General features: G+C 38.6%; 1 protein-coding gene across 1 annotated transcript; it reads left to right on the plus strand.

The window, feature by feature from the left end:
- Positions 1 to 880: 880 nt before the first annotated feature.
- LOC121945958 (uncharacterized) lies at positions 881 to 27,918 on the plus strand. The gene is made up of 11 exons (XM_042490345.2): positions 881 to 1,023; positions 1,675 to 1,837; positions 2,030 to 2,101; positions 2,262 to 2,338; positions 2,953 to 3,053; positions 5,266 to 5,382; positions 7,191 to 7,265; positions 21,964 to 22,102; positions 27,228 to 27,310; positions 27,449 to 27,545; positions 27,650 to 27,918. The coding sequence occupies exons 1-11, from the start codon at positions 964 to 966 to the stop codon at positions 27,815 to 27,817; spliced, it is 1,152 nt and encodes a 383-aa protein (XP_042346279.1). The 5' UTR covers positions 881 to 963; the 3' UTR covers positions 27,818 to 27,918.
- The last annotated feature ends 2 nt before the right edge of the window (positions 27,919 to 27,920 follow it).

The following is a 27,920-nucleotide window of genomic DNA, read 5'->3' on the forward strand; positions in this document are numbered from 1 at the left end:
ATGATGATTATAAACTCATTTAATGATAATCCTGCTGCCTTTGCTGTTGGGTGCAATACCTTGTGCAATACATTGTGTGTACCTACAAACCCATCCTGTGTACAACACAGGATGGGTTTGTAGGATACAGTGACCCCCGCAGGCCAGCAGCTGTACTGTAGTTATCCTGCATATGTCTGGCAGTAAGACAGCCTCACAGCGGTACTGAAAAAAACAACTGAATGAACAAATAAAAATGACTGATATGCTATTTATAATAAACATCCAATAATTAACAGCATGTTAAAATGACATGTTATTATATATATTGTATAAATATATTTAAATTACATCACTAAGGGACTGTCTTTTTTGTTGATAGTTTTTTACCCTGAATGAAGCTACAAATATTTTTTCTTGAGCCTCCTTGAGTCTTGCAGAAAATGCATGACCCTTGTCATCATAAATTAGCCTCGTTGATGTTTGAAAGGCAAAAGTTGCAGATTAAATCCTAGAGTTGAAAAAATCCTTGATTTTTGTCTCTTGTCATACATGCTGGTTAGTTAGTACAAACGCTTCTTTTTTGGCAACATTTTAATGAGACATAGAATCCACATAATGTGGACAGAGACCTTTTTAAAGAAAACGTGCAGGTTTGGAAAGCATGTTTCCTTTAAAAATCTGCACTAAAATACTAATAATGCTTAATTCAGCCGTTTAAAATTGTATGCCACTCCCCAAGGCTTTAGGAAAATATCTGAAATGCCTCCTCCTTTTTGCACCACCCCTCCCTTCTCATACATTACTCTGATTAATCATTGAGTAAGCCGTAAATTATAAAAGTGAGGTGTTTCAGAAATAAGAAACGCGCAGGGAAACGTTTGACTCCCGTCGGCTACTGTACATACACCAGGAAGTTATTACAGTTTCATTCATTCTGTAGTTTGTTCAGCATTACTAGCGATTACTGCGTTTCATTTCAAAATGCGTAGACGAACCGAAGCTCAGGCATCAAACAATGAACCTGTCAATGCTGACAGAAAGGTAATGCAACGATCACAACAGCTAGCTGCTGAAAGCTACTGTACATGTTACAGCAGGTCTCTGTTAGCCAACATTAGCTTCAAAAGCTAACTTGCTCGTCAGTACTCCTTTATTCACATAAAGGATGCAAATGACGGTTTTCTGCTATTTATGCCGATCTTACACTACCAACGTTATCTTCAGTATGAGACACTGTCCGACAATGTCCCCCAGTTTTGTACCCAAAGAAGAGTAGCCAAGTCCCCCTATAAGAAATGCGATTTTAATCGTTATTTGCCTATTTACAGGTTACTCGATCCTAAAACAATTCAGAATTTATTTGTAACAAATCATAAGCAACTGTTCTTTAATTCGGCATGCATCCCGAACAATAAAATAACGACAGTTATGTCTATTACCTGGGTAATGGTAAATTTTCCACCAAAACACACTATGGTTAACCCTGATGGCCTCAGTTAACCTTTGAGGTTTTGATAGCAGTCGGCTATTATTGCAGGGCATGGAATCAACGCTTTAATTGCTTGTGATGATTTCACTTTAATTATAAATATAATGTAGATAAAATGTGTATGTTTTTCCAGCTCTAGGATGCTATGAGTCAGGTTAATGTGTGACTTAACATTGATTTTTTTTTTTCTCTACAAAAACTAGGATTCAGATCAAAAACTGCACCGCCAAGCTGAATCTGAAGGCAGAGCGTCTTATGGCTCTGTGCTGATGACCACTGGAAAGTGTTTACTTTTGATCATATTCATCCCTCCTTTCCTCAACTATGCATCACTGCAGAGAGAAGGACAGATGCTCTTGCCTAAAGGTTCTCTCATCTAAAGCTAACAAAGTCACTGCTCCTTTCAGTTTGATTTTATAGGAACGTAAAAAAACATATTGTTTAAAAATATATTTATTAAATATGTGGATTAGACTGCCTCAAGTGGGGGGTTGTCAATAAGGTTTTCTTGTTTTCAAAGCCAATCTGTCTTTTTATTGTGTTCCCTCTTACACCCAGATGGCCAGATTGTTGATGTTGGTTTGGGTCAAAAGATGCATCTTTTATGTAAAGGAAAAGGACAACCAGCTGGTAATAAATCCTATGACAAAATTCTATCATCTGCCATGACTAGTTTTCTTTCAAGTTATGAAACATGATGAATGTTTTTGGCATATGCTTCAATGTCTGTGTGTCTTGTATGTGTGTTTTTGCTGAGCCCACCCAAACCAGTTTGTTTTTTTCTCTTTAGTAATACTGGATGCACCAGCTGGAATGTCCTCAGACATTTGGTTTCATGTCCAAGAAAGTGTGGCCACACTAACAAAGGTGAGAAAATTGTAGTTATTATGGATTGTATTGAATGGGTGTATTCTGAAATTACTTTTCAAAATATGATAGCTTTTGTGGTACTGTGTTAAAACAAATGGGCTCACCGGGACCAAACAAACTATCTCATACAGGGTGAATAAGCACTCTGACATTGCCTTTGATCAAGGAAATCCACTGTGGTGCACTTTGTCTAGACTCAGTAACTACTAATGCTGCCATGTTGTTTGTTGTCAGGGTCATGTAGGGACAGTCCTTGCAGTAGCTATGCCACGTCCTCCCTGCTCAACAAAGACTCAGTACAGCAGAAAGTCTGGGCTGACAGCCTGCCCCATGTTGTTTGTCTGAAATGCGACCCAAATCAGGTCACTGGCTTGTTGGCGAAGGGCCTAGATACATCTGAACAACTGAATCACATAAGCAGTTACAAAAACAAACTTACAGTGCACTGTTTACACCACCGCTTATTCTTCAATGTTACTCAGCAGTCATGCATTTTTAAAGTACCAACACAGGAGTCCTCACTGAGAGCATCTCATGTGTATGTAGAGCGTGATGTTATCTAATATTTCTGTAAACATGTGGTGTTTACACCTGTTTGTCACACTGCTCAGGTGTGTACCTATGACAGAATGGGACTGGGCTTCAGCAAGCGGATGATGCAGAATGAAACCACAGGAACTGAGAAAGTTTGGGGGATGTCAACAACTGGACGGTTAGTATGCTACTTCAGTTGTCTTTTTGAGAGTGTCATATAATGTATGGAGTGAAACTTTTCTGCTGCACACAATTCCTACCTTTGTAAATATAATGTCACAGTTTCTAGTCAGTGCTTTTGTAGCCACTGAGAGGATTTTAAATGGATGAGTGGGCTGTTTTACACCTGCAGGGCCATCTGTCTTATTTATCTGTTGTAGCTGAGTTTGTGAAATTAATTTGTAGAAATTGTGAATGAGATGCAGGCCACGAAAACAGTAGTATAGTGTGGCGTGCAGGTGAATCTGAGTCTGATAGGTGCTGGTTGCGGGAAGCCACATTCTATTCTGGAGCATTGATACATGGTTTTGTAAAGGTTGAGTCAGTTTCAGCACACGAGAGCTTTAAAATTATAGGAGAAAACTTGTGGGGGCTGTGCAGGAAGGTGGTGTAGGAGGTGATATTATTAAGTCATATTTTCAATTTGTTATATACTTTATAAATGAACATCTGCATGCTAGCATCATCATTGTGAGCAGCCTTAGCATTTAGCTCAAAGCCACGTTTTATCTTGGTATGGCCGCACAGAGCTGAGAGCATGACTGAAGACTCTTTGTCTTGTTGTTTGATAAATGCAGAATTCCCACACATTTTCATTGACAGAATTTTAAAGCTTTTTCACAACTTCAAGGAACCATTGTATTTTTTTTCTGTCCAAACCTGCCTGCTATTTTTAAACATCAGATTCATTAGAGCTACGTTACATCCACAGCTACAGTGAATACATTTGCTGTTATGTTACATTACGTGAAAGGTTATCTACAGAGGATTACTATAACAACTTAATTATGCACAACAAAATTCCATGACTTTTCCAAAACATTCAATGCTTTTTACTGATTCCATGACTTTCCCAGCCCACAAAAATGTAATGTGATTGTGAAATTCCATTGCTTTTCCAGGTTTTCCATGACTATGGGAACCCTGTAAATGCCTCGGGTTGCAAATGTTAATAATAATAAAATTAATAATGATGATAATGATGATGATAATAATAATAAACTTTATTTTTCTAGCACTTTTCTAAGACCAGAGTTACAAAGTGCTTCACAATACCAACCTTACAGGTAACGCCATACAATATGAGAAAACAAGGTCAACATCATTCACATAAAATGCAAATAACATTTAAATGTTAACATGTGAGAAGCCGGAACCAAAGAATTTTTGGGACTTCTACTTGGAAATTAAATTATGAAATTAATTTATTTTCTGTTGATCCATTAATTGTTCCAGCACTAGATCTATCACAGAGAATGTTCTGGTAAATGTGAAAATGTCAAGGTACAAGCCAAAGCTACAGCTACAGCTTCATACAGTGCAGTAACACACATCAAGTTCAGTTTTGCATTATTCATCACTGCTCAGTAATGATCCTCTGGGAATCAATATTTTCTTGATAAAGTGGCTGTTTGGGACTAGTTATTCATGTTGCAGCCAGCACAGATTGATGTGTGCATGGACACCTCGTGCCCTCCCTGCTGAACAAACCACAGCCCTGCTCTGCTCTGCCGCACACTGCTGTGGGACGGGGCTGTAATCTTCTCGCCTTTGACATCGTAACGTGTTTGTCAAACCTTAAATCTGCCTAGGGGATGAGCGGGAGTAGTTCGCCAACGGTCAGCAGTCTAGTTTACCTTGGCATGTAGCCCGGGATGCAGGCGGCGGCTCATTTGGGATGCAAGCAATCAATTTCCCAGAATTCAATATCTGGAGGAGTTTGATGACCACCTAACCTTAACCCTGGGAGTCTTGTGAAAACTCTTCGTTTCAGTGTGACACCTCAGACTTGATTTATTAGCACAACAAACCCGGGGCAGCAGATGGCTCTCACAGAGGAGCTGCTGCATCTCATGTAATGATGATGCTCCCTCTGATGATAGAAGTTTGCTGCTGATTGTTTTTTCCTGCGGTGAAAAGGAGCCAGCAGTCCCCTACTTTATGCTGTCATTTGGGTTCCAGCACTGGTTTATTTTGGTGTCTTAATTTTTCTCTGAGGTTATTTTTGCTTCTTAATATGACTCCTGATAAACCTGTTAACGAGCAGATTAGAAATTAATGAGATTAATGATGAGCCTTGGTCCCACCTAGCTGAATAAATAAACCTGCTGGCCCAGTTTGCAGCGCGTCCTGGTTTTGTGCCGAGACAGATGAGTGTTGTTGTCTTCCAGGATGGTGGATGATCTACACCGACTCCTGCAGGCTGCTGGGATAGCCAAGCCCTTCATCCTGGTGGGCTCTGAGCTTGGCACGCTCAACGGCAGGTTTTACAGCCACATTCATGATGTGTAAGTATTGTGTAATGAATACACTTAAAGGATAGCTCCTCCAATTTTACACATGAAGGTCAATCTACTTGTCATGGGGGGTAATACTCAGCTGGTGAAAAGAGTTGTATAATATCATATTTGACTATGAAGAAGCTTTGTTATTTTCTGCATCTTATGAGTCTCCCAACTTTACAGAGGTGCAATGATTCATGCCAAATTACTTCTATAAAACTGCTCATTTAAAAGTATTTACTCTTCAGGCAGCTATAGTGATGTTTCACGTAAATGTCTTGATCTGTAGAGATCCTTTCCAAAATGTTGTCAGATACACATAATAACAACCTGAGCCTGTCAGTGACAAAAACAAGCACTTTCAGTGGACGCACATTGAGGGTGAATATGCCTCGAATGGTTACACTGCAGCCTGCTTTGCAGCTGCAACTGCAGCCCATTCACTCACTACTGGACCAATTAAAAAAGTTACTTACATTTAAAAAATGGGAAAATAGAAGAATAAACAAGAATATAAGATTAAACTTAAAACTGTTGCAAAGCAAGTAAGAATAAAATGACTAAAAACATCCTTATGCTACACATTGTCACGTGCTAATAAAAAAAAAAATCATACAACACAGAGGCACAGATAACATGGAAAAACTGGGGAATATTAAAAGTAATGGGCAATATTAATGGTCATTGAACTATGCACTCAACTAGATGAAACTGTGTTGCATCATTTAAATCTCAGTAAATTAAAGGATAGGACTGCGATTTTTATATATATTTTTCTTACAGTAGAAAAGAAACCCAAACTACCAACATGTTAGTCTATCAATACTATTTGTCTTTCCTACTCTTTTAAAAGCAGTCAGACGTGGTATTTTGGCTCCTATTAAAGATGTTCATCTTAAAAAATGGGTCGCATCGACACAGATTTGCTTTTATTTTAAAAAAATCTTAGTAATTACCTATGTAGCTGGGCACTGTGGCAAACATTACTCAAACATGAACAAAAAGTGTACTTGTTAGGGATTATTTTCAGACAAAGATTAATATGTGTAAGGGTGTATTTCTGGCAGCAGGATGGTGTGTGTGAGGCTGAATAAATTACAGTGTGTTCTGTTCATGGTAATGAAGGAACATGTCACCCAGTGCAATAGTGTGACTCACTGATGTTTTTAATATTTTTAAATAACATTGGAGGTCTGTGCATCAGTTGATGGGATTTTTTTAATAATAAAACAATGTAGAAAATTACCAGACTTATGTTTTATTTTTCTAATGAATGATTTATAAAATTTAAATGAGGTAATGTAAAAAGTGCTTTGTATATTTTGTGCTATAAGAGTTTGGGAATTTGGGAGGCACTGCAAACTATACATAATAAGGTATGCAGTGCCTTTACAGTTGCACTTAAAGAAATATATTCCACTGTCCATTCCTATCATCCCCCATAACTCAGCCATCTCAGAGTCAACGTAGTGATTAACGTGACAAGTAGCTCGTACCAGGGATGAAAGATTTAGTATTTAATCAGGCATGATATTGCTGCCGTTAAGGGAGAAAATTAAGTAGTGGTGAGTGGATGACACCTTTCCAAATGGAAATATTGCCTCTGGAACTGGTGTAGTCTATGTGTGGTCATCTGTCTGCGGGGACAGAGGACAGACAAATCTACAGGAAGAAAGACGGGATGTCACCATCCATCTCACACTCATTACAGCCTGGGCCAGGAGGGTAAAGTGGACAAGGGTAGTCAATGAGTCTTACTTCATCTGAGTGTGTGTGTGTGTGTGTGTGTGTGTGTGTCCTCTCTTTGTCCTCAGGCAAGTGTCAGACCTGGTGCTGATTGATCCTATCCCAGAGGACATTTTTGAGGACGAACAGTGGAGAGAGTATTGGTGAGTTTATAGCTGGTTTCTGGTGCGTGGGGAGGGCAGAATTGTGGTGAAAAAAGGAGAAAAAAGGAAGGAGCAGAGGATGAAAAGTGAAGATGGAGAGATGTTAAAGAAGCAGAAACTAGACAGAGTTGTGAAAAAGAGGGATGGAAAAGAAGATTGAGAAAAGAGGAGCGTGGAAAGGAGCAGAGAGGACAATAAGGAGCTCTGAAGGGCAGAGAGGAGCAGATAAAAAGCGAGAGGCAGGGAAGAGGAGAAGAAAAAAGGGAAATGTATCAAGAAAGAGGATTAGGATGGGGAGAGTAGAGGCAGAGGCGCTAACATGTTTCACAAGTGGAGCCCCCAACTCTTCCCTCATTGGCTTTCATGGTGAGAATAGTTGATTATCTTCTCTGGGTGGGGCTCATTAGCATGATTAATTGGAGGGCAGAGAAACTCATTAGCTGATCGCACTCTTTTAGCATGAAACAGATGAGGCGAGTGCGAGGGTTGTGACGGTACTCGGGACTGAGTGACAGAAAGTGTAATAACACTGCTTTAATCCTCCAGGCGAGATATATGTCAAGTGGTAGTCATTGTCAAAGCATATATCCCATTATGCATTAATTATCATACAGGGGGTCGGGTTGTTATTAATGATGACCGGGAGTGCGAGGAGAGGAGGAATGCTGGTTGGTAGATGTGTCAATTATGCAACACTAACAGTATTGCAGATTGTTTACAAGTAAAGCATGTCATGTGTAAGCCTTAAAGGTATTTCACTGCTGAGGAGACTATAATTAATCAGTTATATAATTTAGCAAACTGTGCTAATGTTTTAGATGTAGCTGACAGCCTAGCAGCAGTGGCTACATAATAAGCAAATCTCTGGAGTGCATCTGTAGTGCAGATTTCTCACTTACAAAGCAGATCAAAAGGATTATTTAGCTCAAAACCCGTTAGATATTTTTAGCGCAAAATAGCAGCATCTATCATTTGAGAATTATCAGTAAAATAATAAATAACCAGACAATAATAACAACAATAATAATGCCTCTCAGTAAAATACAACATATTGCTTTTCTGATCATGCATTGTTTCATTTGTTCGCTAATTTAGATTTTAAACGTACCAATTGTACTACATATGTTCAGTCTTCACTACATATGTTGAGAAGTTTTTGTTTGTTTGTTTGTTTTTATAGAATTCCTTAAAAGTATAAGATTGGAACTGAATTTGTGTAATACACAGACTGAATAAAATAATGCTTAGTGGCTAACATGATGCTACAAATTAGTTTGTGGACTGCTGTTTAAAGGCTCCAAGTTTGGCATTTCGTCCATTGCTATGTTGGTTTGTTGAGTCAGAAATTAACAAATTTGGATGAGTTTGGAAATGTGGAAGGTTGACGGCTGGCTCACAAACCTCCCTTAAATATGCGTAACCTTAAGCCTCAATAAAATGTAAACAGGCGAGTTCTATAACCCCCTGCCCGCATTTCACCATACTTGAATGCAGTAAATGATAAAGTATGAGTTGACAGCATAGTTGTAAGTATACAAATTATAATAAAACTAGATTGAAGTCCTTTATTTTTTGTGAGGCTTGCCTGTACTTGACAAAGTATTTTGGTTTCAGTATAATTTGATATCTGTAATCACTCCCAAAAAGTTTTTTTAGATGCTTTTAATTTTAAATTCACTCATAAAATGTTGCTTTGTAAATTTGTCACACAATATGTCCTTACTAAAGATGATGAATTTAGTCTTACTTTAGTTTCTTTGGTTTTGAAACAACTTACAAGTTACAAAAACTTAGTTTTACAAGCAAACAAATTAAATTTGTTCATCATCATCATCATCATTCACACCTAAATAAATAAGACTTAAATGTTTTTGTAATCGCATTTTTGTGCAGAATGTACAATAAATGCCCTGTCACTGAGCCTGCAGGAACCTCAAAAGCATCCCTCTATCGTTTTTAATTAAGATAATTGATCTGAAGATATTGATACCTATTTATTGAGTAATAATAATAATAACTTTATTTGTATAGCACCTTTCAAAACAAAGTTACGAAGTATTTTACAATAAAAACAATAAAGCTAAAAACAACATGTACAAGATACAAAACAGGATAAAACAGTATAAAAAGTAGCACTAAATACAATCATTTCAGAAAAGGCTAAACCATAAAATTGAGTCTTAAGAAGGGATTTAAAGGAGGTCACTGGACTGAGCCAGTAGAGCAAAATTTAGGTATTTTTACGTAGTTTGCCATGGTCTAAAGTATCAACTGCTTTTATAGTCCTACTGTATATAAATTATTTTTTTTGCAGTTAATATGCCCTTCACAAGTTCTGTAAATGAAAGAAAACGGGTTCTATGAGTTGAAAAACAATATATCTGTTCATGTAGTATATTTTTATGTCACTTATAACTGGGACATCATATGTATTAAGATATCACAGGAGGACAGAAATATCAGCTAAAATCAAGTACTCTCATTTCGAGTATGACTTGCCGCATCCGTAGTTCTGTCCAACAATATTAGCTCACAACTTATATAAGCATGAGTCAAGCCAGATAAGAAATGGATCCCTTAAAATGGCCTAATTTGTACGTGACTCAAAGTGGAGCAGCACCATTTATCAGGGGTATGTGTCCAATTATCCTCTGATTAATAGGCATTCATTTCACTGAGTACATGACACTGCAGCCACAATCCAATTATTCTGTGGAGAGGCTATAGAGAAATGAAATGAACCAAAGACTTACATTTACTTAATAAAAAAATATTTTATCATCTTTGCCTGATGTCCATGGGGGAGTGAAAATAGAGACAGGAATGGCATATACAATATTAAGATAGAGGAGATGCAGCACAGAGCTATGCATTACAGCATAGTGGCAATGGCATTCTTCAACTTGCTTTTCCGTTATTTTCCTCTTTTTTTTAGCAAGGCAGTGGGAGATCTTACAGTATTTGGTACACAAGATAAGTCTTGCAGAAGGGAGCGGGGCTGCACCTGAGCAGGATTGTGGGGAGACCATATCAGCTTAGCACTGGGACCAGAGGATTTACACATCAAAGACCCACTCATTAACAGAGGCTCACTCCCAAAATTAGTTCTGTTAGATCTTACAAAATGAATCGCCGCTGTCTCCCAAGAATGGCGTGCTTGTGTTTTTGTGCGTGTCCGCGTGTGTGCAGGCATTTGCTTGTGTGCACTTGTAAGAGGTCAACTTTGTGATTTGGGATTTTCCTCTGCAGACATCCCAGCATGTGTCTCATTTCCTTGCGGGGGAAGATAATGCTGCCTGATGAAAAATCAAGCAGTGGGTCTAGCATCAGAGATTAGGAGAGGCCCCAGTGTACGTCTGGACAAATTACACTCTGAATGAGAGTCATTGGTTTGATTCACTCAGTGCTGTCAGTCTTTGTTTTGCGCGCTCAAGGAATGAAAGCATTGCATCTCTCCACTCAAATACATCCAGGATTATTCCATACATTTCAACGTAACTAATAACTATGCTTACTTTGTCTCATTGATGGGATAAAAAACACACCTCATGGCCAAAAGAATGCAAAGAGAGATGACCATATGTGATTGAAGGACATCTCATTTCAAAGCCATAGATACTGCTATACCAGCATCCCCAGAGCATTATTGAGGTCAGCTGCTGCTGTTGGGTGACATTTAAAGTTCCAGTACATTCCCAAGGTGTTTGATAGGGTGAGGTTTTGGGCTCTGGCTGCTTTGTGCACAGGGGAATTGTCATGTCAAAACAGGAAAGATTTTTTCAAACTATTGGCCAACACACACTTGTCATAAATTACATTGTATACAGTGGTATGAAATTTCCCTTGAAGGGATACTTCACCAACTTTCAACAAGCTTTATATCAAAACACTGTGGGTAGTATTTGTAGAAGTGTGTAGAACTGTGAGTCTCGCTGGCCTTCAGGATGTTGCTGGAATTACAGGCTGTACTTCCGAATTTTCTTATTGCCTATCCCATTTCTTCACTGCAGACAAAAAAAGTATCGAGCTGGACCAAGAAACCTACTGGCCCTCTCTCTTTCTCAAACTTGGACCAATATCTGATCAAAGGGTATACCTAGGAAGAGCTGATTTAATATAAGTCAATAGTACGTTACTGCACTGCCTATGTTTCAACTAAATGTTTACAGAAACATATTTTAATGCCCTGGTGAGCTGTAATAACAAAACTTTGTAAACAGGAAATGGATGCCATACTGCTTCCTGCACAGTGAAAATGGAAAAAAAAGTGAAAAAGTGTTACCGCATTTATTACGGTGAAATTTTGGCAACCACAGCTGCCATTTTTATTACCCGAAAACCAAGTTTTGTTTTTTTACAGTGCAAGTGTGTGTGTTTCTGCAGCCGAGAGTGTGTGTGCGTGTGTGTGTGTGTGTGTGTGTGTGTGAGAGAGAGAGAGAGAAGTATAAAACTAATTTACCCCATGGGGAATATGTTTGCTCAGAGAGCAGAAACAGTGGGGAATGCTCTCGTCTAATGGGATGGTCCTTCCAGTTTAATGAATGCTGATTGATTGGCAAACTCTCCGTTTTAATGTACCATTACTGTGTTTAGTGCAACTCAGTCCTCACAGGGGCACCACTTGAAAGTCTCTTCATCCCTTTCCTCTGCATCTTTGTTCTTTTAAGTGCTAGTTTGTTTGTTTTTTTAACTTTGGTGATAATTTGAATATTTCAGTTTGTTGCTGAGACACAGACCCTGTAGTTAGGGCCTTTTTTAAGGTGTGTTGCTAAAGTATTTCAAGTAAGATTATATGAAGCTTATATGAAGTCTAAATCGACCATATATTTGATACGTCCTATCTTTATGTTTGTGTGGATACATGATGTTTGGGAGCGTGTGAGGTGCAGTGTCAGTCTCACAGCTGTGTTTGCAGGCCTGGATAGGAAGCCTGATTGAGTTCATGAAAATGACACTCTCTGTCCCATTCATCATCCGACCTGTCATTAATATGCTCAGCAATGCCCCCCACACACACACACAGGAACACATAAACATTTCACACACATAATGCAAGTATGCATATCACAAACAGTCCAGCAGCTCTGCACACAGCTTGCTGCGGTGTGCAGCAGATAGACATGTTTTGCAGCTCACCTGGAGCCTGCTCTGTATGACGGGAAGCGTATGACTGTCACTTTGACTGACGACCGTTCAGAGTCTCTTGGTTTGATTTATAAGCCAGACGTGGTTTAATATGAGGGAGTGTTTCCATCCCTCCTCACAGCACTTTGTTAGCAGACAGATTTACAGGTATAACATCCTCTCTTCGTCTCGTCTTTACTACAACTTATATTGCTGAGATATTTAAACGTTTCAGTACTTGGGTGCTAATATTTCAACACTATAAGCAGTATTATATAATGCCTTAGCATTTACGTGCGCACTGTCTACTCCTCCTTCATTGGTAAACAGTAGCAGCCAGTGATGACATATCCAGTCTCCCCCTCTGAGCCCATTCGCTTTCACTGTGAGCTGCGTTCAATAACCCACTGGAGCACAGCCGTCCTCTAAACCCCTTCAGGGATCCTCAGCTGAGATTGGCAGCAATCAACTGGCCATGGGCCGATGGATGGAGGGAGGGAGAGAAAGAGGGAGACAGAGAAATGAAAGGAGAGAGAGAGAGAGAGAGAGAGAGAGAGAGAGAAAGAGAAAAGCAGTAGAAGATGCTGCCTGACAGAAGCATGATGCAGGGGATATTAGTCAATTTTAACCCTTTGAAACCTGTATCGACATCTTGTGCAACGTTCGGACAACTTCCACAAGCTATTTAACCCTTTAAAACCACAGCAAATTGGTTTGAGTTCTCTCTAAAATATGGGAAAGAAAGTCAATGACCAACTTGGCAAGAAATGTCCCACAAATTGCATGAAATCAGTAAAAGGTGTAGTTAAAATTATAAATCAATAAATTAATGAAACTTAGTACTTAGTACAATTGTATATATAAAATTATGTCCAGGTTTCAAGAGGATTTCAGATAAAAATGGAAAGAAAACTTGTAAATCTTTCCAGTGGTTCATCCCTGTCTTCCTTTGGACACAAAACATCAAATGTATTTGAAATGCAAAAAAATCTCTCAGCTTCAGACAAAGATAAAAACACTTGAGTTTGGTTGAGGAACACTAATTCCTACTATATTGCTATGTATATACTATATACTCTATACTATATATATACTGTACATGCTGTATATTTGTGACTAGGTTTTGCTGTATCTGACCCTGCAGGCTTCAACTGTGTGCGATTCATTATGCTTCACAATGTGATTCTGTAATGGCTCCCAGTGAGTCGGCCTCCCCCCTCAGTCCGCTCCTGACTCAGCTGCCCCCCTCCCTCCTCAGATCCTACCCCCTCATCCAGAGACTCCCAGATGAGCTAGGAATGCCAATTAATTGTAATTAGAACCACTGTAAGCGTAACTATTGCTGTTACACTCCACTAATGAATCAGGGCTGCTGCGGTCCCTGTGTATTTACCCCAGTGTAATCTATCGTATTGATGCAGGGAGAAAAGCTGAGAGCAGGCAGGGGGAGGCTGGAGTGGGCTGACATCGGTTGTGGTACAAGACTGACACCTTGTGCCCATACTGGGTAGTACAACTTAGAGTGGGAGTATTCACAATGTTTAATTTTTCTTGCATTTGGGCAGTGTAGACATTCTGTTTATTCCCTATTTTTAAATGATTGTAAGTTTTTACATCATCTAAATTAACAACTGCACATGAAGTGACGCAAAATGACAATTAAAACCCATTATCAGACTAATTGTGAAGCAGATGTGGTACCCAAGTGGAATGTATAATAATTTTGGTAGTTAGAATACATTTGAAAGTAGGAAAAAACTGCTGCACACTTTGGCTCCATGTGCATTTCTTTTATTCAGATAACGTCTCAGCCCTCAAGGCTTCGTCAAGATCAGCAGTCACAATCACAATATGACTGTTGATTTTGAAGAAGGCCTTTGGGCTGAAACATCATATGAATTAAAGAGAAATATAGAGCCAGTGTGTGACCCTTTTTTTCCCACTCTCTAGTCTATTTTCAGTGATTGGCACCTCAACACACAACGCAATAACAAGAATAAACGTTGGCACGGCATGTTTTTGCCAACCACAGATCTGTTACATTTGTGGTTAATGTGGCCAGTTTAGGCACAAGAAAACTGTTGGTTAGGGTTTGGTAAAGATCATGTTTTGGCTTCAGAAGTATAGTTTTGTAGCTACAAATGCATGGAAATGTTAAAACATACCTTCTCTTGTTTGTTGGTCTTAAACAGTCATCCGCTGCTGCTGTTTGGCAGCCACCTAGGTATCAAACCCTTCACTATCTATCCTCCTCCTGATGAGAAACTATACTTGTATACATGTAATCTGAATTGCATAACTTTAGAAATGTTGACATGATTTGTATGAAAAGTATACATGTAATATAGCCGTGGATTGCAAAAACATACAGTGCCAACATTTCATTCTGGAAACCAGGTTGCATCACAACCCTTGGTCTGTGTTACTTTTCTCTGTTGTATTAATACATTTATCAGCTGTCACTGAGCATTCACAAAAGCAGAATCATCATAGTTTATATAATTAAACAAATTGTAAGCAATGGTTAACTTCTTTGCTTACACTCAAAAAGCTATTTTTTAAGATAGCTTAAAATATGATGCAAGTTTAATAATCCTTGTTAGGAAACGGGGTTGTTATAGCTACAAAACAACAGAAACAGAGGATAAAATCAAACATCAAAAAAACTTAACTACTGAAGGTCTACAAACAAGCACAGTTGAAAATGTGGACTTAAACTGGCACTCAAAAATAACACTGTACCCCAAAGCATGTTGTTATAGAACTGTATGTGAATAGTATCGTGCGTCATACGGCACAATAAATGGGCATAATACTTCATACAATACCTCTGGTCCAATTTATACAGCAGGTCTAAGGCTGACAATGTGAAGTTTAATCTTAGTTGCAATAGTGTGTTTTACTCTGTCACAGATACAGCCTGTTTCAAAAAGTTGCTCTGATTATACAATACTAAAGAAACTAGAGCAGTGTTTAAATTATTTTTGCCTTTAAAATGTGTGAATGAAAAACATGCTATTAGCTGCAGGCTCTTCTGTTGGTGTAACAATCATGGTGTTTAAAAGTAATTACGTAAATGTAAAAAAGACCCAAAATGTTGTTGAACCTATATTAGTCCCATGTTTCCTGACAAATGCACTGCATTTAGCACACTTGAAAACCAAGCAGTCAATAAAACTGATGAATTTGGTCCCAGTGTCACCATATAGCGTCACCTTTTAAAGAACCTAGACTGTATGCGTTATTACAGGTTCAGGCAATACATAGCTCCAAGTTGTAGACCGTTAAGTTCCTGTACGGAAAAATACCTGACAGAGTGGTCATGGCTAGCCTCTGTTCCACTAGTTTATCCAATGCAATCTCTCATTCAGCATTTCTTCTATCCGTCTTTCCTGTGGTTTACATTCCGTACTTAAAAGAGAAATCGTCTCCACTACAGTATTGCTATTAGAAATGGAAAACTTTGTGACTTTAAAAAAGAACAAACAATGATTATGCACAATAAATCACAAACAAAGCTACAACTCTCATTAAACTACAAGCGTAGTGGTTTCATCCATAACCATAAACCTAACCTAGCATAAACCTATGCTCTCTTCCAAAGGCAATGTTCAGTGTTGTAATGTCTGCATGTGACGTTAAGCCAGCAAAAGTCTAGGGCTTCTGAGAAATTATGTTTCTTGAAGGCATAAATATTAAATAAACAATGATATTGGATGGTTTTTCAAAAAACACCATTCTGATCCAAACGTGAAGTTAGCGGCACAATATACTGACCAGGTTCTGCTCCGAAGCTGGATTTAAACTTATTAGTATATTTACAAATGGCAATGGGAATTTGAATGACTTTTTTATGAATTGAAAAGAACTTCCTGTTTAACTTCAATTCTCTATTGTGACCATCTCACGTCAAACAACATACAATTAAGTTCGTCTTTTTTTCGTTTGTAGTCCTTTATGTAAAAACAGGAAAAATGCAGGTGACTAGGGAACATCACAAGCATCAAATCAACACAATTATTATCTACATGTATATACTCATCAATAAAATCATTCAGAGAATGCCAATCCATGCACTAAGACCGTTTCACTTCTTTAAGAACTTTTTTTGCTGTGTAAAAGTCTTGTGAAGTACATATTTAGGTTTGATTACAGCCTAACTAATATCCTCCAAAATGTGGGGTTTAACATCCCTGTCTGTGTTGACTTTTTGCTGTGATGAATCTCGATCGGGGCGGAGCCAGGCGTGGTAAACATTTGGGGCTCAGCCCAAACCTGGGGAGTCCAGAGGCATGCCCCCTCAGGGAGATTTTTTTCCCATTTACCACATCTACATGCTCTACTTTGTAAGCCATTTGAGATAACCAAATGCCAGAAATATATATTATTTGGGGAAAACATGAAAGCTGGCAAGGCAAAGAAAACATTCTGCTGAGCCTACATCCCATTTTATATCTAATTGTTCTCCAACTGTTTTCATCAATCTGAACAGCTCTACTAATATTAAAACCTATTTTTGTTATACTACGCTGGAGTAGAGTTCACAAAATTAATATTTAGCTGACAAATCTGCTACATTTAAATCCATCCCATACTAATCTTGGCTGCTCTAATTGCAAATCAAGAATCCCTAACAATGCTAAATGAGGTCCTCAGTACTCTGAAATAAACATTAGGCAAACAGAAGAACATAAACTAGATTATATTAGATTTCTTTAGGGAATAGCATAGTAGCATAAACAACATGGGCATATATTATTTGAATGACATAAAGTTGAAGGTATTTTCAAAAACCTAAATGACTGAGGGCTTTTGAGAAAGAAATTTCAGGGCTGGACCCCCAGAAGCCACCCCTCTGCTTTGCCCCTGACCTTGATTCTGAGTCACTTAAGTTTATATTTCTTCAAAATAAGGCCAAACTAACCTCCCTGCCTGAGACTGAGAGGCCTCATCATGTACCTGTGCACGTCCATATGCCCTCCTTCTTGTAATAGTGTCTTAAAGTCTTTTCAGTGACCAGTTTTTTAAAAAATGTTCCTTTGGCATAATAGTTAGTTGAGCCTCATGTAATAGTCCGTGTTTAAATGTTCTCTGTTCATTGTAATAGTTGGCAGAAGCTCGTGTAATAGTTCGTGTTTTGTGTGTGAGCAGGCTCTCAGGTAACAGAGGCCCTGCATATGGAATGAGATGGTAATGAGGAGGAGGAGGGGAGCCTTATCACTACAGGGCCAAATTCCGACAGTGAATTGCGCAGTTGTAACAAAAGTAACAGAGCGTCCATTCAGCCTGCACTAATCCAGATGGGAAAGTCAAACAGCAGAAAGTCCACGGCACAAACTCATTTCATCACTTTATTAATTTAGATATTGCCTCCTCGCTCCTGTGGGGAGGGAAAAAAAAAGAGCCCCTCTGAAATGACCAACATCGGTGAGGCGTTTTGCTCTACATGGTTCCCCCACTTCGTCTCCTCCCGTTATCTGTTTAATTCATCCCGCCAATCTTGGCTGTCTTTACCCACTAAATTTCCCTTTGACACGCATGCCTTGCTTCGCATAATCCTCACTCCGGGGCAGAATTAAAAATGGAAAAAAGAGGAGGGAATAGGACAGGTGGCTGGAGAATCCTTGAAATAATGTTCAATGCCAGACCCAGGAATGATTTGACCAGATTCGAACTAGGGGGCTGATAGGGAAAGAGTGTTTTTTTCCCCCTTTATTTTTGGAATCAAGGGGTAGGAAAAGGGTGACAGGTGGAAAATGTGCAGAGACTGAGAAGTCTCTTAAGAGCCAGGTCGAAGAGTCAGTTCTAAATTGTGGTGCCAGAATGACTTCGGGGGAAAACTGTGGCAGGGAAGATGAAAATGTCAAAATGTCACTCTCCGGAGGTCTGATTTGAAAAGTTTTCTCTGTCTGACTGAAGACTGAAAATTAGAACATTTGACTTTCTCCCTCCCTCCTTCTGCATGTATCTATTATTGACCTGCAGAGACTGAATATAGCAGATATGTTATCTTTACACAGCCATTTATAGCACCATTCTCCGCTGCTTGTATCAACTGAATCTGACCAATCATTGCTGACATGCTTTGCCGGAGCAGAGCTCGATATGTCAGGCTACAGTTGTTTAGGTAGCAACGTGTCATATCAACAACAGGTGAAATGGGTTCTTTCACAACGGAAAGGTGAATGTTTATGATGTGAGTTTGATATGATCAGTATAATGGCAGTGAAGCAGCCAGTCTGTGTCAGTCTGAACCAGTCGATTGTAAAATAAAGTGTACTGTAACATGCACTATGGGCTTTTGCTGTGATATAAGATACTGTTACAAGTCAAGTATTAGTAAGTTTTAGTTCTTTGTGGTATAGTAAAAATAAAAATAAATCAGTGACAATTCTGATAACCTTCCAACCTAAAGGTTATGGCACCTAACACATACTGGTAACCATAATGTCCTTGTTTTACATATGGCCCTCTCTCCCTTAGGGCTGAGCATCAATCCTCAATACCTTCAAAGTATCAGCCAAAATAACCCAGTACCAAGCATAGATTGTATATAAAGATGGACTTCACTTACTCCCACTGTGCAAAAATGAAACCAGCATATCCTGCCATTACATCAAGTGGCACACACAGCAGTCACACAGTCACATCATGTCATTTATCCCCATATTATTGCATCAAGTTACTTACGACCTATACTGCAGCCAGCCATCAGGATATCATTCTCGATATCCGCATTTGATATATTTGTATTCAGATGTAGAAAAAAAAGACTATTTGTGTAGTTTTGTTGCAGCAAATTATCGCAAGCATTCTTTCATTTAATACGATATGTGATCGACCCCCTACGACATCAGCTAAAAACCAAACAGTCTGGTGTGGTGAAGACGGAAGCATGGTGTATTTGATGCAGTCTGCAGTTCATCTTACCAAGATGGCACCAAAATGTTTGAAAGTAGAACTAAACTACACGCCTGTGGCATCTGGTGGCATTTCACACAACTGAATGCTTCCATCTATATGATTATAAATAAATATTTAATTGTATGGTACTTCAAGTGTACTATTGTAACCTTTTAACAATGCCTAGCCATCTTTCCCCACATTTCCTGTCTGCGTATCTAATATAGGCAACCTCCAAAGTCAATAAAACTACACAAATGTATATACCCAATTTATAAGCAATCCATCCAACAGCTGTTGAGACAATTCACAAAAAAACACCAAAAGTCAACCCAAGTATGATATAGAGAAATGCCACAACATTAGTTATGATTGGTTTAAATTGTGAAATCTGGTATGAGCATGCTTTGAGCATATATCGTATATCAATCTCACTTATCAATAGTCTAGGTCTTGACTTCTAAAAAAATAGTAAAAATGATAAAATTGCCTATAATAAATAGCTAATTGTACTCCTTGCAGTTTCTGAGATAGGCCTACAGCCATTTTCTTATTGCACTTAATTTTTTCTTTGGGCACATGGAACCGCTGTTTTTTCCCAAGGCATAATGAAATATATAATACTCACATGGACCACAAGACTAAATTTAGTACTCTATGCAAAGTGGTGTAAATGTCCTCAGATTTGTGCTAAGGTAAGCCCAGAAAACACTTCCACCAAAGTAAACACAAACTCTCAGTTGTACGCACTAATGGGTCAAAAGAAAAAACAGGTGAACAGGGGTCATTGTATAGACAAGATATCATAACCAAAAATGGTCAGACAATAAACAAATAATCAAATGATTAAAAAAGCACAAGTTGAATTGCTACAGCATAGAAATGGATGTTTTACAAAGGTGCTTCAGTTATTAATGAGTTGTTGAAATGTACTGTAAGATTGAATACAGCAGAGAGAAACTGATACAGACATACAAAGGCACAGAGCTGTAAGTCTGGCCCAGATCAGGAGGAAGACGAAGACAGGGGACGAGTGTTTCCCGGTGCAGGGGGGCTGATCTACAGTGTGTTGGCTGCGTGTAGGGGCAGGCTGCGCGGTGCGGCGATGGCGGCAGCAGGCGCACGGCACTATTGATTGGGCTCCACAGGCTGAGACCAGCCAATTCAGAGCACCAGTGAGCCGAGACCGATTGGGCCTCCTGAGTTACAAAATCCCACAGCTCTTCTTCTCTCATCTGCCAAAAAAAAGAGTATTTCTCATTCCCCAGGCAAATGTTTTTGAAGAGAAAGTTTGAGATTTTGGGTTGAAAAAGGCTGATGGAATTGTATGACTTTGACTGAGTCACTGGTATTGTGATCATAAAATCAGTCATGTTGTTTTTTTACTGAGCCACTCACAACGTAATCATGTTGTTGAACAGCACAAATTAAAACTGACTTCATCTTATGTTTGTGGATCCAAGCACTTTAAAGGATATTGGAAAACCTGTGATAGAGACTTACTCTGGCATTGATGGTTATATTTAAAAGCTGCACGGATCAATTATTTTCATATTTTAAATTGATCAAATGATTAGTGTAATTTGAAATGGGTCAGTGGTAGTAATCAACCTGGTCTCATACAGATAGCTCTATGGTGCTTTTTAGTATCTTAACACAATACTTTGGTTTCACAGCCCACAGACACTTTTCTCCAGTAGAGAGGGCTGTTTTTAGTGATAAAGCTCTGATTAACTGATTTCACATTACTGTTACAAAGAAACCTAGTAAGCTACTAGCTGCTGAAAACTGTGGAGCATTTGGCAAGCTAAAGATCCAAAACTTTCTTGATTTTAAGGGGTGTAAGAAAACTTTTTTTAAATATACAAAAGGGCTGTATCTCAGTATTTCATTGATTTCTGAGAAGCGAACTAAATTAGATTATTTCTAAGGTTGAGATTATTATTCAATATATTAACTTAGAGGATAAGAGTAAGGTGAAGACCTGAACCCAAGCTATACTAGCTATCACTCTGTGCTGAACAGCCTTGTCCTGTATCAGAAAAGTTAAAAGTTGAACAAACAGAGAGCTAGAGCAACTATGGCCAAGCGTCAGGGTGAAGAACAGGTGGAATTTGCCAAAATAGATGCCTATTAAGTATGTATGATTGTTAAGAAATAAAAAAACCAAACAAACAAACAAACACAATGCAGACAGGGAAACACAAAAAGTAACTAAAAACAACTGGATAACTCATGTCTGATTCAATTATTTCAGAGGAAATAACCTGCTGTAAGTCATCCAAATCTCGCATTTTACACAAACTTACTGCAGTTATCATTCAAGATTTGGCTTAATTGTGCAGTCTATCAGTGGTTCTGTATTATTACTATAATCAATTGAATGTAATATAAAATATCCCTGTAATTTACCACTTAGTCTAGGTTTCGTCAGTTAACTCTATAATAGAAAAAAGGAAAATGGTTGGGAACCACTGGCCTTTGTCAATGTGTTTTTAGCCTTTTCTGTTTTTCACTTCAATACAATTCAATTCAATTAATCAATTAATGCAGCTTTAAAAAAAACAAAAAACAAAACAAAACAAGCATGGTGAAAATGCTATCCCTCAGGAATTGAGTTCGTCTCCTACTGAAGTTTTAGGCATGTGAATGTTTGTGTGTGTTTATTCAGGTATGGTAAGCTGTTGCCCTCACTCCAAGCCAGGCAGTTTTCTGCAGCTACAGGGCTGAGCCGCATGCTGATTATTCTGGGGGCGATGGAACCGACTATTAAAGGCGAAAATGTCTCAGAGGAGGTCATCCAGCGCCAGGTCAGCCTAATGCACACACACACATTACAATGAAGAACGCCCCAAAGGCTGTGATATGGATTGTTCAAGAAATTAAAAAGAAAAAGCTTCAGAAGTCTTTTTGTATTGATCTTTTTTTCTTTTATAAATATTGTATCAAGCTGAATGTGACACTGCAGGTCAGGGGCGATTTAAGGATAAATATCTCAAACCATCAGGTCAGAGAGACGCTATCATAACATGGATGTTGATCATTTTTATAATCTGAAGACAAGACTGTAGCTTGTTCTTCTGCTCAGACCATTTCTGGGCTTCTGTAACCTAATCAAGAATATATAGGAGAAAGTGATATTACCTCCTCCCATTGTTCCCATACAGCCACAGGATGGTGCTAGTGCAAGAATAATCATGTCTCCTCCTCAGCACAGATACGAGGTGGATGATGATTGCAGAGGCGTTTGTCTTCATATCGTCAGAGACTGAGAATTTGGCATGATATGACGCCAGACGTCATTTTAAAATAAATGAAAATTGAACCCCCGTTCCCGGAGCTGACGTGACGCTGCAGTTGCACTGTATCTCCTGACGCCTGCTATATTGTAAACTCAGCCTTTTGACAGGTCATAGAGTGTGAGGAAAAGGCTGTTAATATAAGCTACATGCTTTTTGCTGTGTATTGCAGATGAAGTTTGTCTACAGGAGAGGGTTTATTGTTGTTTTTTTCATTTGTCCACACTCAGATCTGCTGCGAATCCGTTTTAAAACCCACACATTCACATACACACATACATAGCTGTGACACCTCTGCCTGTCATGAAGTCCTGTAGTCACTTTTTATTTGCTATGGAAAACATCTTAGGCAGAGGAGAAGTAATGGATTCTGGTGATGAACAACAAACAATATCTTTGGTAACACGCAATAATGCTAAAGACTGACACCTTATTACAGTACGGGGACAAACACTCCTGTTAAATACACGAGGGACATAGAGACAAAGAGATTATTGCAAGAAAGCTAATTTAGTAACCTTTTCTTGTGTGGAGAGACAACTTAAGTGAACCTCTGTGAGCACACAAGGTTTGTACAGTCATGGAAAACCTGGAAAAGTCATGGAATTTGTCAATAAAAAATGCCCAGACCTGTAAAGTTTTGGAAAACTAAATATACTAGATATATTTGAAAATCCAATAATTTCCATTTTTACAGTTTCTGGCTATGATAAATGTCATTTTTGTTGATTTTTAACGAAACATGCGGATTTGAAAGGCATGTTTCCTTAACAATCACCAAAAAGAAAGGAAGAAAAAATATTGCCAAAATATGTTCTTTAAAAATTGGGGAAAAAATATAATAAAAAAATAAAGGACCAACATTTAAATACTACCAAAAAGTGTTAAAGAAAAAAAAACAACTTTTTTTTTCTTTACGAATGGCCAAAATTTGAATAAAAAATAAAAAAGACCAAAATTACCTACCCAGGGGGCTGAAGGTTTGGAGGGCATGATTTCTTTAAAATTTGACAGTAACATAAACACAAAATAAAGCCATGTACATTTGCATGCCCCTCTCCTATGCCAACATAAAAAACATAAGTCCCTCCCCGATGCTTAAAAAATTATTTAACATGCCTCCCCCTTTTTGCACTACCCTCTCCCCTCTTATAAATAATAAACAGTCCCTTAGTTATATTTAAATATTCAGTTCTAATCCTGTTCTGAATTCATTATCTTTTAAAAAGCTATCATATTCTTATATTATGTTAGAAAAAAAACAACGATAGGGAGTGTCAATGGTCGTTTCAGAGGATGTATGGTCTCTAAAATGTGCCTCAAACTCTTGGAAGTCATGGAAAAGCCATGGAAAATCATGGTCAAAATGTGTGTGAACCCTGCTCCTAATATCCGTTCAGTGTTACCTTTGTGCTGCAGCTGTCTGTGTGATGACGCCTATCTAAGGATGGACACGAAACGTTCGTTAAGACGCCTTGTTCTCTGCTGCCAGCCACCCACGATTCGATGGCGGTAGTGATGAGGGACCTGTTTCAGCTTTTCAAGTATTACAGTTGTTGCCAAGGAGATAAGGACATCATTGTGCTTGAATTCTCCAAGGACAGAGAAAAGGGTTTTGTAGACAGGCTAGTGAAGGTTATAACACGCACGCACACTCACAAGCTTGCTGGACTCAATAGAGCATGCAGTCCATTTCTCAAGGGCATGTTCTGTAACCACTGCTTAATTGAACTGGAGCAGAATTGTTTGCTGCTATGTTAACGGCACCGGAGCTATCTGGTCTCATCACTCGTGGGTGATAGACACAGTTAAAGGGGAATTCGGCTCAGTTTGAGGATTCACATCTTTTTCCAGTAGCGTGGTGAACTTTCCCTGCCCTGAGCTGGAGAATCACAGAGCCAAGTTATATCAGTATTCTGTCTGAAGCTGCATTCAAATTGGCTTGTAGCTCATTTTTACATCTTTTCCAAATCATTTTGGAAATTTGATTTGATTTTACTTTATCGGAGTATATTTTTAAATTTGTCTTGTGTCCCTAAAACACACACTGTTTCACATAAATCTTCTTAAATACTAAAATACAAAAAACAACAAACAGCAAAACTATACTAATGTTACATTACACAAGAGACATTACGAAAAGTGGAATCACTTTGTATTAACCACAGTAACACTTTAAACCTCAAATTAAAAAACTGACTGAAAGAGATTAGAAGAAATCCAAATTAGGCCGTAAAAGTGACAAAGATAAATAATATGACTAGCAAACTTCCTGTATCAGCATATACCACAAAATAATCAAACCAAATTACCAGTTTAGGGTTTCACTCTCCCCCCTTTTTAACTTACTAAAACAGAAACACTCAGAAGCAGTACACATGGGGCACTCAAACACTTCTTTGACCTTCAGTTAACCAATCAATCAATCAACCTTCTTAAAAGGATTTAACAACAAGGGTATACAAAGAAAATAATGGTGGGCCCACACGCTAAAGAAAATAACAGATAAACTGCTATAGTCTTTAAAGTTAACCCTCCAGATGCAGGCCTGAATGTGGCTGACCGTTGGGCCACACAAAAGATGACGGCCACAGGATGTTTTTGTTGTTGTTTGGTTTTTTACTGAACAAACTTAATGTATAAACATGGCTTTGGGGTCTTGGATTGGATCAATATGATCAGGTGCATACAATACAGATGAAGTAAGCGAGGAAAAAAAACAGACAAGAAATCGTATCAAATTTATAAAAATATATGTATGTATGCAAAATAAAAAAGGAATAATAAATATAAATTGACGGCTATGGCTGTTGTTACCATATTCATCTATGATGCTTTGCAGTTTTATTGCATTTTTATGTTTCATGCATTTAGGGCTTTCACACAAGGAAAAAATTAATTATGAAAAACACTAAACCTAGGTTTCACATTCATATACTCCGATTTGTGTAGATAAAACTTTTTAAGTATTACAATGTAATTTACCAGAAAGTCATCATTGCTATTATCAATGTCAAGTCCATAAGCAATGTCCTTATGAGAAACGTTTTCATGATGAAAAACCTTTGGGGAAAGTCAGTTATGTATATCAATCCAAAAAGCACCACAGGAAAAACAAATAATCAGTAGTTTCAGTATCATCACAACATACGCATTTTTTTTTTAATTTCAATTCCATGTCGTTGTTGCAAGAAGTCACTCAAATACTCCGTTTAATTTTTTTTTACAATGGATTTGAGTTGTGGGGAATGCTAGACCGGCCTATTTAGTTTGTAAAAACAGCCGATGAATGAGACCACCCACAGAAAAAAAGGTCACTCACCCACCAGAAGTTCAGCTCCCACAGTTCTCTGTCCGAGAAAAGCGCCTCCCCTCTTTCCCACCAGTTCTTCAGCGGTATGTAAAAAAAAAAATATATCTCCTCCCTCGCCGCCAGAGGAGCAGCTGGGCTTTGCCTGGTCACCCAGTGCGCTATCTGGTCTCCTGTCTTCCTCCGTCGACGCTGACGATGTAAATGAGGCTGCTAGCTAAAGGTTAGCACGCCAGCTTATTATCTCCTAAGTCCATGAGAGTTAACGCTAGCTTGGCAGCAGCGCGGCTGTTAGCTTAGCTGGAAACTCAAACTTTACTCTGACAGACCGGAAATACTCCGTAGCGTCGATATTACTCTTCCACACACTCATGGCAAAACGTTTGGTTAACACACTGAATCCCTGGAGCCCCTCTCTCGTCTTCCCACTGAGATACGGCCTGCGAGCGAGGGGGTGGGTCTGCACCGCTAGCACGGGCACCATTAGCGCCGGCGTACGCCAGCTGTGCGCCGAGTAGGCGGAGTCTGCTCGCGATACGCATGGATCGACGTATACGTCACCACGTCCACAGTAAAGAACTTTACTGTCCATGTAAGCAATTATTTGTCAACTAGTAAAGCTCCCATGGCTGTTGCGCTGTAGTCCGACATTGTTATTTCTAATTATTGACTAATTGTTTTAGTTGCTCATGTATATTTTCATATGGTCTGTGCACAAATATCTTTAAAAAAATTAACCAATTATAGCATTGGAGTAAAAAGTAGAATATTTCCCTCTGAAGTGTAGTGGAGTAGAAGGGGAAAGTGGCATGAGATTACAACCAAAAACACTAAAGTAACTTAAAAGTTCCTCAGATTTGTACTTAAGCACAGTAATTGAGTAAATGTACTTAGTTACATTCCACCACTGGGCAGCAGAGGGAGTGCAGTTACTGAAATTACAGTAACATGGATTAATGCACCTGGCATAGCTCTTTAGCCCTGAAATTTAACAATCCAGCCATTCTAATTATTCTAAAACATAATCTAATTTCAATTAAATGATATTCATGCATTTTTTAAATGTTCCTCAGATGTAAAACGTATTTTTCGCTAAATAATAAAAAAACAATCATGAATATGACCAAAAATGAGAAAATGTGTTCATACATTGTTTCTTGCATGAGGCCCAATGTGTTTGACATACATTACCATGTGTATTTTGTTCTTTATTTTAGTTTTCTCCTGCTTCTGTAGGAAGTGCAGTCTCCTGCAAGCCTTAAGGTGAATGACACTTTCATTCCTGATTTTCGGACTAATTTTTTTTCCTAACCTTGTCTCTTATAGAAATACCTCCTCAGTAACCCTGCCCACCAGAGCAGTGCTGTGGATGAGCATTACTTTCTGAATGAAAGTGTCGCTCAAGTGAGGTATGGTAACACTTAGAAAGCCTTTTTTGTCTATATTGTCTGTATGGGTCAGTTATTTGCATGTTTAGTGTGGATGTCAAAGTGAACACTGAAATATAAAATAACATTAAATGGTTTTTTTTGTTGTTGTTTTTAAAGGGACATCACAAAGTTTAAGCCCCTCTCCAGCAGGACGTTAGTGAGTATGATCACCGGGGATTCCTTTGACCAGGAAATACCAGAACATCTAAATCAGGTAAACAGATTTACTACTATTAGTCACTCTCATTCGATGGCAGGACAATATTGTAGTAGTGTTTGTGTAAAATCCATAGTAAATCATCTTTTTCCCTGCACCAGATGGTAGCTAAGCTTCAAAAGAAGTTTCTGGAGGAGTCCTACCCATCAGCCAATCATATTCACATAAAAGGAGCAGACCGGCGAATGATCTACAACAAGCCATCTGCCATCAGCCAGCACCTGAGGAGGCTAGTCAACCGACGACAAGCCAAACAGCAGAGCGAGTGACCCATGGCCAACATGTAACAATACCCCAGACACGAAAAGAGTAATCATTGAATATGTTTTAAATATTCAATAAAATATTCAAGCTATCTTTTTACCTCTCAGC

This window comes from Plectropomus leopardus, chromosome 11 (assembly GCF_026936395.1).
Source record: "Plectropomus leopardus strain MGB_pleo_1.0 chromosome 11, ASM2693639v1, whole genome shotgun sequence".
In the NCBI taxonomy this organism is placed as follows: domain Eukaryota; kingdom Metazoa; phylum Chordata; class Actinopteri; order Perciformes; family Serranidae; genus Plectropomus; species Plectropomus leopardus.